Source organism: Mesocricetus auratus, unplaced genomic scaffold (genome assembly GCF_017639785.1).
Source record: "Mesocricetus auratus isolate SY011 unplaced genomic scaffold, BCM_Maur_2.0 Super-Scaffold_100021, whole genome shotgun sequence".
Classification (NCBI taxonomy): Eukaryota; Metazoa; Chordata; class Mammalia; order Rodentia; family Cricetidae; genus Mesocricetus; species Mesocricetus auratus.
The window spans coordinates 15,682,013-15,695,751 of record NW_024429202.1 but is presented as its reverse complement, the minus strand read 5'-3'; the positions used below and the strand labels follow the sequence as shown (position 1 = coordinate 15,695,751).

Below are 13,739 nucleotides of genomic sequence, written 5' to 3'. Positions count from 1 at the left end.
TCTGCCTGTAATTTTAATATATGCTCAGACCCCCTGGAGCCAAGTTCAGAACCTTTGCTTTAGAGAGAAAACCTACTTCAGTAAGGTTTCTGTTTGTGAGAAGAATAATTTACAATGAGCTGGAGAGTAGTTTCACTTAAGTGAAACTGTTGGCTAGCTTACTGAATGCAGAGTGATATAATGAAAAAGACTAAAGCTTCTTTTAATTTGAATGGTATATTTCTCCTTAGCATTCAGATTGCAATGTCTCTGAAGGGGAAAGAGCATTCACTCGTCTGCATATCCATTCTGCAAGTGCTCACTGAGTACTTACTACACACAGGGTTGGGTTTCTGAGACAAAGAAAGCCAAATAAGTTCAAGTCTCATTCATAGCTCAGGAACTAGACAGGAAAAGGAAATATTGGGAAAGTTTTAAGGAGAAATGTAAATAGGAAAGCAAGTTAGGGCTGGGGGGGCTGCAGTGTTAAAGAAATGATCATTGACAACCTCATCTTCATCACGGCTAACAGTGACATTGTTGTCACTAAATAGCACCAGGTCGGTGCTCTGGTTCCCCATGGTTCTGACATGGTGCCATGGTGCGTGTTGCTTTTACTCCCCAAGCTCATCTCAAAGAGTAGAATGATAGCTAGGTCTCAGAAACGGCTCTCAGTGTCTGGAAAATGCAAAGAATTGGCACCCTGACCCCTCTTCACACCTTCCATGGTTGTAAAGGAGTTTCCTTCTCATTCCAGGCCACGGTTTTCCTCTTATGTACAATACACATGAGATCTGAGCCATCTCTATTTCAAAGCTTTGCCGTAGTAAGAGAAGGACTTACAGAGCAAAGTCTTTTGCTGATTTTTCTTCTCAAAATGAGTAAAGGTTCTACAAAAGGTGAAGCCCAGCTAAATGTGGTATCTCAAAGAATGAGTCAGATATTTTAAGAAGCTATGGGAAATTACCAAGCTGCAGGGGTGCCATGAGGTATATTGAGGAGTCACAGTTTAGACACTATCTGATATAATTAATGCCCTTCCAGTATAGCACTGGGACACATAAGAACCGTGAGTCCAAAGCCCACAGTTCATTTGCAAATGAGCCACCCTATACCATGCTACCAAAGCCCAACCCTGTCCAAAGGAGTGATTACAAATGCCACACAACAGTGGGATGTAAGGGCTCAGATTTTCTATGCACCTTATTTATTCCAAAGGAATTCAATTCTTCATATAAGAGGGAAAAATCCCTACATCAGTAAGTGACTGAGAAACAAGAGTACAGCCAAGGATCAATGCCTCCATGCCTTGATCCCATATGTCTGCCCAAGACACAGGTACTGCAACCACACCAGAATCAGCAACACTCTGAGAGCTTTTACCAGGGTCTCTTTAGCAAGAACCACTGTTTCTTAACCAAACAGTGTGTGGTATTTTGCTGTGTGTGGGCAGTACTGGCCTTGCCAAGTAATGTTGTGCTGTCTCAGATCTGCCACAAAGAACATATGTTTGAAAGCTCTGTGCAGTTATTATAAATAGCATTGCTTCTATGGACTGTACTAAAGAAGGGTTACTTAAGGTACCCGATTTCGCCTGTCTCCTGTTTTTGGCCATTATCAAATGCTGTAAATGTATTCACTGGTTTATCATCATTTCTCTTCTGTCCACACGCACCTGAAGGAAAGAACAAGGGGAGGCGTCAAGCAGGTTTGTGATTTCTCTTTCAATACATGTTTATTTATAAACCAGATGCCTAACAGATGTTTTAAATGTGCTTTATGAGTAAAATCGATCAACAAATACAATACGATTAAAGGTGACTTTTCACAAGATTGCCTGCAAAGTTTACTGGGTTGTATTGATTTTTTTTTCCTCCTTGGGAATAGAAGTATCTTTCCCTAATCCACTCAATGGTTTTTAACAATCTGTAAGGCTTGGAATGTTCAGAGGAATAATAATTGTAGGCTTTGATTGTTCCTGTCTGCCACTGTCCCAAACAGAAGTCCTTCCAAAGTATTCAAATACAGTTATTGAAAGACCTAACTGGAGAAAAGTAGTGTTTCTCAACGTTGCTAGCATGGATAGCAGTCTAGGATAGACTTTCCTGTATTAGGGTGCTTGTCTTATTATGAGAAATTTTTCTTTGTTCATTTGGCAAGAGGTATGCTAGGGATAAGATGTAAGAACTGCCTATGTGTGGGCTATCTCCAGCCCTGGGAGCAATAAAGTTAACTCAGGTTAACAGTTCCACAGAAGAGACCTCATCTTCAGTAGGAAGAGAGCCCTTCCACAAATTCTCCAGATGACTCGTGGCTGCTCCTCCTAGAAAACCTCAGAGGAAACAGAAGCCAAGAGAGGAATTTCCATCTGTGTAATAAGTAGCAGGGATGGTCAAGACTTGGAAGCAAAGCCTGAAAGGCAGGACCAGGTAGATCCCTACACTGAAGTATAAGGATTACCAGACAGAACCAACAAAAAACGGGAGATGCCCGGAAAAGAAAGGACATTGGGCATAAGGTTTTGTTTTTGCTTTTTGTTGCTATTATTTTTCCCTCTCTCTCATTGCCTCTTGCTTCAGTAAAGAAAAAAGAAGGCATCTTCCTGTCCTGAGGACAGCTTTAATGAGGGTCTTTGATGACATCAACTATAAAATATGTATACAGTACTGGATTAGTTATGAAGCTCCCTTTGAAGGGATTAGACTCTATGTTGGTCATTTCTTCACTGATGCAAAGAAAAAAAAAGGAAAGGAAGGCCAGGCATTGGTGGCACATGCCTTTAATCTCAGTACTCGGGAGGCAGAGGCAGGTGGATCTCTGTGAGTTCAAGACCAGCCTGGTCTAGAAGAGCAGTTCCAGGACAGCCTCCAAAGCCACAGAGAGACCCTGTCTTGAAAAACCGAAACATAAAAGAAAGAAAGGAGAGGAGAGGTGAGGAGAAGAGAAGAGAAGAGAAGAGAAGAGAAGAGAAGAGAAGAGAAGAGAAGAGAAGAGAAGAGAAGAGAAGACAAACTATCCCTAGTCCCAGACCAGGACATGCATGCATTCATCTATGGCAGGTGCAGAATACATTACAGTACAAGTCACAACCTCAAGTCCTCCCTCTGGGTAGGTGAGCCAATGCATTCAGGACCCTCTCTTACTTGAGAAAGATAAGAGGTAGAGCAAAGAGCACTAGGTATTCATAAGCAATGATCTAAGTTTTAGCTACCAGAAGAGTTCTTTTCAAGAGATACCTCAAACAAAGAGAACTTTAGTCTTTGGTCTTTAGACCAAGCACCTCCTTTGCATAGACACCCAAGAGTCAAGATGGTCAAATATGACCATTAGGCCTTTTCCCATATTCCACACAGACTACACCATCCTCTGTCATGATTACCAACGTGGAAAACAGTTACACAAAACAATTCCTTACCATTACTAGTTACGTTTTGGTCTTCTTAGTGATATTTAAAGGGCTTTGTTTCAGACCTCTCTATCTACAGTTTATCTGAAGTTTGAGAGTAGAAATTCTACTTGGCATGGATTACAGAAATACTTGTGAGATATTCACCTTTCTTGGTTTCATCCCCCAAAATGGAACTTTGACAACCAAAAGGGAAATTATAAATCATGAATAGATGTTTGAATAAACATAACATGACCTCTTTAGTAATCCTGAGAGAGAGGAACCTTGGACCAATAATAACAACACCAAAGACTCATTTTCCCAATGTTCATATATCAGAAAACAAAGACAAATTTAAAGTTGAGCTTCTGCTTATAAGACCAGAAAATGAACCTTTAACTCAGCTGTCACAATTCAAAAGAGTTAGCAATCAGATTTCCTGAATTCCATGATATCATGTGTATCTAAAATGTCAAAATCTGTTCAATAGACTTGTGACTAATGTTGTTAAAGAGAGTTCACTTATAGATTTGAAAGCATGCAAAATCACTCAACTGGGTTCATGACTTAGATAATGACACTAAGAAATTCTTTGCTTCTCAGCAGTCATTGAACATTTGACAAAACAACCTTGAAGCCAGTCCTATATCACTACTTAATTTCTCAAGTCTCCTATAAGTCAGTCTCTTGCTCCCCAATTATTTATTGCATTTCCCATAAAGGTGATTACAGGGAATGTGCTTAATAAAATATTCTTGGTTAGAAGAATAAAATTTCCCTGACCCCAAGACATTTTTGTAGAATGCAACCTAGAGGAAGAAGAGAGAAACAAGTAAAAATAGATAATATTAACAATTGAAAATAACTCAGTGGGGTTGGAGAGATGGATCCAGCAGTTGTGAGCACATACTACTCTTGCAAAAGACCCACATTCAGTTCCCAGAAACCATGTCAGGGGGGCTTACACCTGCAACTGCAACTCCAAGCTTTCCTCTACATTCTTTTCTGGCCTCTGAAGTCACTGCACTTAAAGTTCACATACCCAGTGACACACACACACACACACACACACACACACACACACACACACACTTAAAATAATCATTAAAGACACTGCAACAACCTGAAGGAAATAGTTGATGCATGCCATAAAAATTTATATGCATTGAAGCCCCCATTGTATTATTGCCTTAGATTTTCCCCTGTGCTCCACAGACAACAGAATTTATAATATTGCAATAATGAATGCAGAAAGACAATTGTAATGGCAGTAACAACAGCACCATCTCAGAAAATAACAAGTCTATCTTTACTGAAGCAAAATATACACAACAGAAAAAGCATTTATAATGAAGCTCTCCCTTAGAGAAAAACAATTCAAGTTCAGAATACTGTTAATGAATGCTTGACCTAATTTCAAATGAATTAATTAATTGGTACCACTCAACTCCAGAGTCCTTTACTGCCTTTGTGATCATTGGGTTATTGATGTGGTTTAGATAAACAGAACAGACAAGTATTACCCCCAGAAGGAGCTGATTCTCTTTTAATCCTTTGGATAACTCGGAGCCTGGAATCTCCTAAGTCCTTCCTAGTGATTTTCTTTTCAGTTAGAAACTGCAATGAGTTCAACGCTGTAGACAGCACTTCTCTCTCAGGCTGCTGACTCTGCCATGGAATAAGAGCACCAACCACAGAGGAGACCAAACACAGAAGGCAAATGGGTGGAGGTCAAACCCAAACCCTTGGTTAATTATATTCACTGTTTCAGGGAATTCTTGTTGAAAATAGTAGTTTTACTTTCTCTGAAGCTAAGATGTGCTTTCAACAAGGTTCATCTATGACACCTCAGGCTAAGAAACACTGTGAAAGATACAGAATCTTTATTTGAAACTGCAAACTATAAGATACAAGTGAAGTGTTTTATAAATATAGCTCAACTGGGTAATGATGAAAATAATGATACTCTGGCTATCTTGGATAGAGGTTCAGGTACCTTCTCTACTTAGACCATAATCCCATCTTCCTTGGCATTATTATTTTATTACACTTCTTTCCCTCATCTTCTCACTAAAATGGTTTTAATCAAAAATACGTGGTAATGTGTTTACTGATTCTATTCTAATTAATCCTCTATTTGAGTAGCATTTCCAACTCATTTTTTAATTGGACAGTCCTTCCCTCAATGGTGTATGTTGTCTTTTTCTGAGAAGAGAGTTTACTCGTGAACTCTTCTGGCCATCCTACCACAGGATTTTAATCTAGAATTCCTATCTTTCCTCCCTCCTTGACTAGGTCATCAAATTGGCCAGCCAATCGTTGCATTGATATGAGAAGGGTTTTACTTCTTTCTGCCTAGGTTTTTATCCCTGCAAAAGCAGATGACACCATCAGAGAGTTCGGGGTTAATTGTAAATCTCCCTGCCTGTCCTGTCCTCTGGGTAAACAGTAGCCAATTGTGTCCCTGTTGTGGTGACACTGTCTTATTTTCTATCTATAGAGTGTCCCTAAAGCAGTTTTGGCCCTCTAAGACAGCTGTGAAGATAAATTAAGATTCATGTCACACATGCTAAGTCATAGGTGACACTGTATTATGGCATTACACTCGTGTACTCTACTTCATTGGGTGCTCTGTCCAAACCACTCCCCTGTGTTAGCTCTTCCGGTTCTGGTCCAGTTGTGTGGCTACTTGGAAAGAACTCTAGAATGCTTGTGAAGGCTCTGTGTCCTTAAATTTCCTCTGCGTTTATTTTCTACTACTTGCTTTTCTTTTGTGGACAGTGAATGACCTGCATGTATTATTCAATTAAACCTAGTGAGACTGGACTGCATTTCTCTCCCAGCATAATCAGCTCTAGTCCTTACTAGCAAAATATTAGATGGTTTAAAAGCAACCTTTCCCTCTGTTCACATTATTTATAGAAGGAAAGGATTTGTTCTTTTATAAATAGCCACAGACTTAATAAATAAGCGACTTTTTTGTGTTTGCAAACAGGTGATCTAGAACCCTTTCTTCTGTTTGCTTTTGAGCAGGTATCCAACCTGACAATTATTTGCTTATGCTAACTATAACTTCAGTTTCACAAAAGCCAAGAATCCGTGTGTGTGTGTGTGTGTGTGTGTGTGTGTGTGTGTGTGTGTGTGTGTGTGTTCAGCTCCAAAGCAACTAATATTATCTACTTCATTGATTTATGGAAATAATTATTCCTTTTTTTCCTGTTAGAGTCCTATTTTTATTTTTGTGGAAATAATCATTCTTAAATCTCCTGAAATATCTGATTCGCCCAGATTTATACTATATCCACTGATAGTTTTTACAGAAGCTGCTGTGCTCTGCAATGTTTATCTTCCCATCCCATAGGAAACAGATCCTAACACATACTACCATCGTTTGTAATGCTTGTTTCCGATCTAATTGTTTCAGCCTAACCGTAAGAACCCTGGCTGTGTCTCAGGCAGCACAACTGAACCGCAGAGTACTTGCTGCTTTCGTACTCTGTCTTCTCATATACATGTAGATGGAAAACAAAAACAGTAAAATCGAATGGCTTGTCTTTAGAAGAAGAAAGCCCTCAGCGCTGTGCTGGCGGAGAAACGCTTAGTAATGCACTGCTCTATTTCCCTCACTCCTAGTAAGTTCTGTAATAATAAGCAGAAGTTCTTCAGAATGTACACCTCACGGAAGCAGAGGTACCCAGCATCCCAGCTGTTGACATGAGATTTGAGAATGCCAACTAACCTCAGGTGCATGACTAGGTTACGCCACTACACCTGGGCCCTGTTTACAGATTCACTCTCCTAGGGACTTCTTGGATGAGGTTTTCAGCGCGCTTGTGATTTTCCTTGTTGCCTGTTGCCTGCTTTGATAATCCACCACTGAGCCAAAAGGGGGGAAAAAATGCAGGCATAGTGCTGGCAGTCAGCCTGTTGGCGCCTCCTTGTGGCTGGACAACTGCTAAGCTGTTGCACGCGCTGGTTTGCTAATGGCTGGGTTGCCATATTGTGCCTGAGGCCACAGTTTTTAGAGTGCTTATCGTATGAAGGGCTAAAACCCTAATTGTGTATAACAATAGCGGCGGCATTGTAAACCGTAGTGGATTACTGCGGAGTTATGATGCCACAAGATTTCCTGGCAGCGAGCATCTAACAGTGGAGTGCATGCTGGGCCATCAGAGTGATTTGGGCATCTGGTTCTAGAGAAGGATGAATTCCCTTGTAGAGCAGTTGTGTAGGCTCCCTTGAGCATGGTGCTCAGCTGGGAACATGGGATTGCGTACTAAGACGCCCCAATCAATGACCATCACGACCTTTTGCTTTCTTTCTCCAAAGAGAGACTTACTTGCTCTCCTGGGGATCATCCCTGGCATGCTTCCTGAAAATGCTGTGACAGAAAATCTTCCTCAAAAGTCATGTTTATAAATGTCAACAAAAACCAAGAAAGTAATGGAAACTTTTATGTACCAGTGAAGTGTCTGTAATTTGAATTGATGTGTATTTTCAATGACAGCCACCTAATCAGTTTACTAGTCATCTAATCAAGATGCTCTGTTGATTTCCAAAGGGGAAAGGAAGTAGAACAACCAATAAAAGAAAAACTTTCCATGAGGGATCACGCGAACAGAACTTTTTCTTGGGAAAAAAAGCTTCTTCTGGATTAGGATGCTGTTATAAACTTTCATACTCTTAAAGACAAAAGAAAACATTACTTACGTTTTCTCTATTTTAGTATGTAATTTGTTGAATTTAATTTAGATGTTTGTTTTATTTTGGTTTAGTTTGGTTTGGTTCATTCTGCTTTGGCCTTAGTTTCTGAGACAAAGTCACCTTAAATAACCCTAGCTGGCCTGGAACTTGCTATGTGAATGGGCTGACCTTGAATTCACAGAGATATGCCTGTCTCTGTTTCCTGGCCACTGAGCACCAGACATGCACAGGGTGCACAGACAGACAGAATACCCAAACATACACACACACAAAAAAAATTTAAATGAATTTAGAGAAAACCGAAAAGGAATGGTACCTAGAATTAATTTATATCTTTTAATGAGCTGAGATTTAAAGAGTACCCCCCAAATTTTCACTAACATGTAGAAGTGTCATTAATACATTTTAAAGAGCAATTTTTAAACATTCTTGCCATCTCAAATAAATCATGGCAAATTGGGTGATGTTTTATTTTAGAAATGTTCTACCTTTTTCAAATTGTAATTCTTAAAAAGGAATAGCAATCGTTTTAGGATTTTTATCAGGGGCTTTTTTTTCCCACTCATATATACATATGTTGGAGAAAAATCACTTTCTAGCTTCTAAACTCAATGTTCCATGTAATTAGCACTAATTCCAAAAAAGTTAGAGATGAGTTCAAACAGAGTGAGGACACTTGAAGCAGTGGCTGTGTCTACTTGAGGCAGCCATTCACCACAAGAAAGGTACAGAGGTGAACATATGTCTCCTGAGCTAGATCATCATAAATTTAAATGATGGTACACATGTACTGAATTAAAAAAAGGATTGGAAATTCTTATACTTAAACACTTTTTAAAGAAGAGTAAACATTTTTTACCTATCTCTTCGACAGATTTCTCTAAATAGCAAGCGCATAAAACTATGTGGTCTTAAGATGTTTTCTGTTGTTGTTGTTTAATGTAATCTATCATTTAATCATACATTTGTCAAGTGCAGATAAACCCTGTGATTGATGGGGCTGTCGTACAGAGCTCTTGAACTCACATGACCTCATCACAAAACTGCCCAGCCTGCATGTGCCTTCAGCTGGTTGTGCTGGAAGTGGCTGTATCTGCATTTGGGACAGGAGATGTCAGTTGCATGGTCAACTCCTTTAGTGTTAACCAGACTCTCTGGCCACCATTGTTCATGATTTGATTTGTTTTCATGTAAGCAAATTCACATTAAACATGGTACCTTTTTAGAACACCAGATGTTAAGCAACTAGGCATGGGAAAACAAATGTTACTATCTCTTGTTAGCTGCCAAACACATATGCACTAAACACATTTGCTGTTGGCATGCTGCAGCTGGGGACAGTGGACACTGCGGTAAGTGGAAAAGTCAAGGCCTTCACTTGGTCTCAGACAGTCCTTATCCATAAGCACGCTGCCTTCATCCCCCACAAAGGCTGCAGCATGACTCACAGGAGCTGTGCTAAGCGACTCACCCTCGGATCCATTGCCCCATTATTTCTTCCGTCCTTAAGGAGCACAGGGCCCTCACATTGATAACAGTGTGCTACTTTCTAATGAATAGTGCAGTGCTTTATAAGCGAAACAAGATCGGGGCATGCAGCACTCTCCACAGTTCATTTGATTTCTAGAAAATCCCCTTAGCTGCATTAGTTAATCTTGTCTTCACATGAGCCAGGGAACTCCACAGCCCCCCTACCTGCTCCCCCTAGAACATCAGACAAGACACACACGGTCTTAACCAGGATAGGCTGAAGGTGCATTTTGGATTTTGTTGTTAATACATCCTTGATCAGCCCATGGCAGCTCGATCTTCCGTAGCATCAAAGAACAGAATGTTCCAACAAATGTGATCTTACCAGTAGCTGCCACAGCAAATCAATAGCTTGTTTCATAGCAGGAAATTGTGCTAGTGAACATTGCATCTCATTCTGTCAATCATCCCATTCATTACATGTTGAGGCTGTTCCACCCTGTGGTCTCTTTTCCCAAGAATGAAGAATGTAATGTTAAGTGTTGTGTGTTTAACATATGTGCGTCGTGCTGTCAATTGCTTTGAGATTGCATGGATTTATGGATTTCATAACCTTGCCTGGGATATAAAATGCATGCTGGATATAGGTACATATGTAATCATCACCCCTGTTTACCTGCAGAGATGCTTAGGAATGACAAAGAAAGGTCACCCAGACAAACAAACAAAAAAAGAAAAATGAACTTAAAAAACTCACCAGCGGGGAGGAAAGCTACAATCACCCAACAGTTGTTAAAGTGAACTCCACACCCATTCTTGGTTATCTTCAGTGAAATTGGGTACAAACTGCTGTACCTGGTCTCTTTTCTTCCTACATAAATCCAAGAAGCACGCACATACCCATAAGAGTGAAACTGGCCTCAAATGATTACAAACACCATGATCAAATAAAGTTAATTTTTTTCAAAAAGGAAACTATCTATTTCTATGCTCCTACTTGCTGAACACACTCTTGCCTATATATTGATGTATATAACCTTATATAGTTCCACCAGATCATTTGCCCATGCGGAATGGAAGAACGTTTTTGAGATGGAATAATCATGGCTCTGTTCTTCACAGTCAGAAGCTGAGTTTTAAGGAGAGAGTACGCATGGCTAGCCCGAGGGGCCAGAGCATCAAGAGCAGACAAGCATCAGTAGGTGACAGGAGGTCCCCGAGCACTGACATCACTGCTGAGGGCAGCCCCACCAAAGTGCAGAAGAGTTGGAGCTTCAACGACCGAACCCGCTTTAGGCCCTCACTACGCCTCAAGAGTTCGCAGCCAAAGCCAGTGATAGACGGTAAGCCTGGTTTTCATGACTCTTTTTAGCTTGATGGGCTGCTGGGTGGCTATGAAATGATTCATTCTGCGGCGCCATTGAAGGTACCAGAAATTGTTTATTTTTATTGGAAATGTATTCATGGCTGTGGGTGAATACACAGAACATAAGTTAGTTTTGAGAAGCAACTTTGGCAGCTAAATCTATATCTCAGAGAAGGCCAAGGGGTTGGAAATACAGAACAAGGTTAGAGTTCATCATGTGTGAGACCCTGGGTTCCAGGCCTGGTACCCCATTTATAAAAAAGAAAGGAAGGAAAGATGAAAGAAAGGACCATTTTGTTAATTTTTCCTTCTATTTATTTCAAGATCACTGTGACCTCCTTGCTAGTGTGTGTGTGTGTGTGTGTGTGTGTGTGTGTGTGTGTGTGTGTGTGTGTGTGTGTGTGATCTGACCAGCAAAGACTCAAAGCAGAAAGATGACCAGGTACATTGTGAATATTCTGAAATGGGAGTGATAGCAGCACCCTTCTAGACACAAGGAAACTGTACTCCCTTCTACCCCAAACTCACAGCCTGCTGCTTGTTGTGAAGTGCTCCTGTGTGAAGCTTCGCAGCCTTCTAATGAAAAATGAAATTCTCTCCCAAGAGGAATTAACCTATTTTATCATCTCACATGCCAGAATGTTTTCTTTCCAGCATATCATTGAGTGACACATAATTTTCATGTTCATGAAATACTTTTTTTTTCATTCAAAAATTAACTCGGTTTTCCTTTTAAGTGTGCCCCCTTGGGATCCCTTACACTGGGCACAGAACCAGAATCAAATAGCATCTTCCATTAATGCATACAAACTGCTAAGGCCACCAGGCCTTATACTCTCGTTCCCTAGCATAACCTGTGTTTTCCCAGGCCCTCAAAGCCCGGGGGACAAGATGAACAACCAAGGGTCAGAGATGCAGTGATCACAGCTCCCTGCGGTGAACCGCTGGAACCTCTGCCTGCCAGCCCTTCCCAGCTTCCTCAGAGGTCCTCAGAGACCTCCCTTCCCCTCTCAAGTGAGCGACACAAGTCCTTGCTTCACACTTCTTCACTCTCCACACCCCGACTAGTGTCATGTTCTCCAAATCGTCTCCTCAATGCTGACCCGATATGGCCCCACCTGGCAGACATAATGGCTCCCATCTCAGTGGCGAGGACATGCTGACCCTGCCACGCTTGCTTACACCTGTTTCTCTGCTAAGCCGGGAAATGCCTTGTCCTCCTGTGTCGTGTACTCTTCATCAAGTCACTTGAAGCAGCCTGAGTCACCACCAGCACAGTTTTCAGGGCTCCACTTTCCATACTTTGCTCCCAGGAGTAAGTTCACAGAGAGCCCATGGGCAGCTAAGTCTACAGTTACTGGTAATAGGCTCTCTGTTGGACTTGGAACAGACACTAATGAAAGTGGGTACATCCTTTCTGTAAGGTAGCTTGGCAAATAGATATCAAAGCCGTGGCATATGCCAAGCATTAGACACATCCACCTTCCAGCACATTCTCTAGAGTGTAACTGATGAGTGAAACAGTATCAGATGTTAGAAATGATTCTTACTGATGCGAAAGAACGATCCCAGGCCAGATGTCATGATGAATGCTTGTAATGCAAGCCTGTAATCTGAACACTTAGGAAGCCGAGGCAGGAGACCATGAGAGTACAAGGACAGTCTGACCTACAGAGCTGCACAGCAAGACCTATCAGAATGCTTGTGGATATGTACATTTACGTGTATGTGTACTATGTACAAAAACTTGTGTGTTCATGAAAAAGTCTGGAAAACAAATGAGATCACAAATGCACTGATTCGGCATTTTCTTCACCTGTGTTTCCCAGTATTTTTTCACAATGAACATGCAACACTTTTGCAATAAGAAATCCAAGGAGGACTTTTGAATACATCAAAAACAAATTATGGCTTCCACATACTGTCTCTCCCTTCCTGCTACTCTCACAGTCCTTGAACTATTGGGTAACAAACTTCCCATTTGAAGATGATCCTTACTGAGAAGTACAAGGAGCATCTGGTCTCTGCTGTGGATCAGCCTGCACTCAGTTCGAAGATCTTCCCAAAGATGCTCACCAACTATAAATATAGCTTACAAGAGTTCCTTGGGTTGTTATAACAAAGTACCACCCACTGGGTACTTTAAACAATGTAAATTCATTGGCTCACAATCTGGGATTACAAATCTCAGCACAAGGTGGTTCCTACCAAGGATATCTTTCTTCATGGTCCTTCTGTCTAAACATTGTCTCTCCTCTCTACCTGTGTCCAAATTTCTTCTTTGTATGGAATATGAATAATATTCTATTGTTACCCACCTTAATAATTTCATTTTAACTTAACCAATCACTTCTTTAAATACCCAGTCTCCAGGTACAATAGAATTTAGAGGTACTGGGTATTTCAACACATGAGCTGGGGAAGGCAGATACAGTTCAGCACCTTGGCTGAACCCCTGCTTATGTAACAGGTTCCGTGGCAGACTGAGGGGTGTCCATGTCTTCCACCTTGACCCTGGGTTCACATTGTACTAAATATATCATTAGTACACACAGAAATTGACCCTTATTCTTATAATGTGGGATTCAAAATATCTTTGTCTTCTTGCTGTGAGGTCATTACGGTTGACTGAGCACATTTAATTATAAAATTCATAGAAACTGGATTTTGAACATAGAAAATGAATTCTAGTTATACTGTTTGACCAGAAGTAAGGATGGTTTCAAAGGCTTACTGGAATTGACACTACCTACCCTAGCATTTTCTGTATCTCCAAACATATCTCAGAAGTCAGGTACAAAAGAGAAAAAAAAAGTCCTATTCTTCTCAGAT

At 40.8% G+C, this 13,739-nt stretch overlaps 1 protein-coding gene across 4 annotated transcripts in view; it reads left to right on the top strand.

The window, feature by feature from the left end:
- The window catches only part of Kcnq5 (potassium voltage-gated channel subfamily Q member 5), a 500,328-nt gene that overhangs the window by 428,597 nt on the left and 57,992 nt on the right, over window positions 1-13,739 (top strand). For 3 of the 4 annotated variants that reach the window (XM_040729298.1, XM_005072274.4, XM_040729299.1), the window contains 2 exons: window positions 1,661-1,687; window positions 10,664-10,884. In XM_040729298.1, coding sequence (XP_040585232.1) covers window positions 1,661-1,687; window positions 10,664-10,884 — 248 coding nt within the window. The remainder of the gene's footprint in view (window positions 1-1,660; window positions 1,688-10,663; window positions 10,885-13,739) is intronic. The other variant, XM_021228536.2, reaches the window with a different exon arrangement.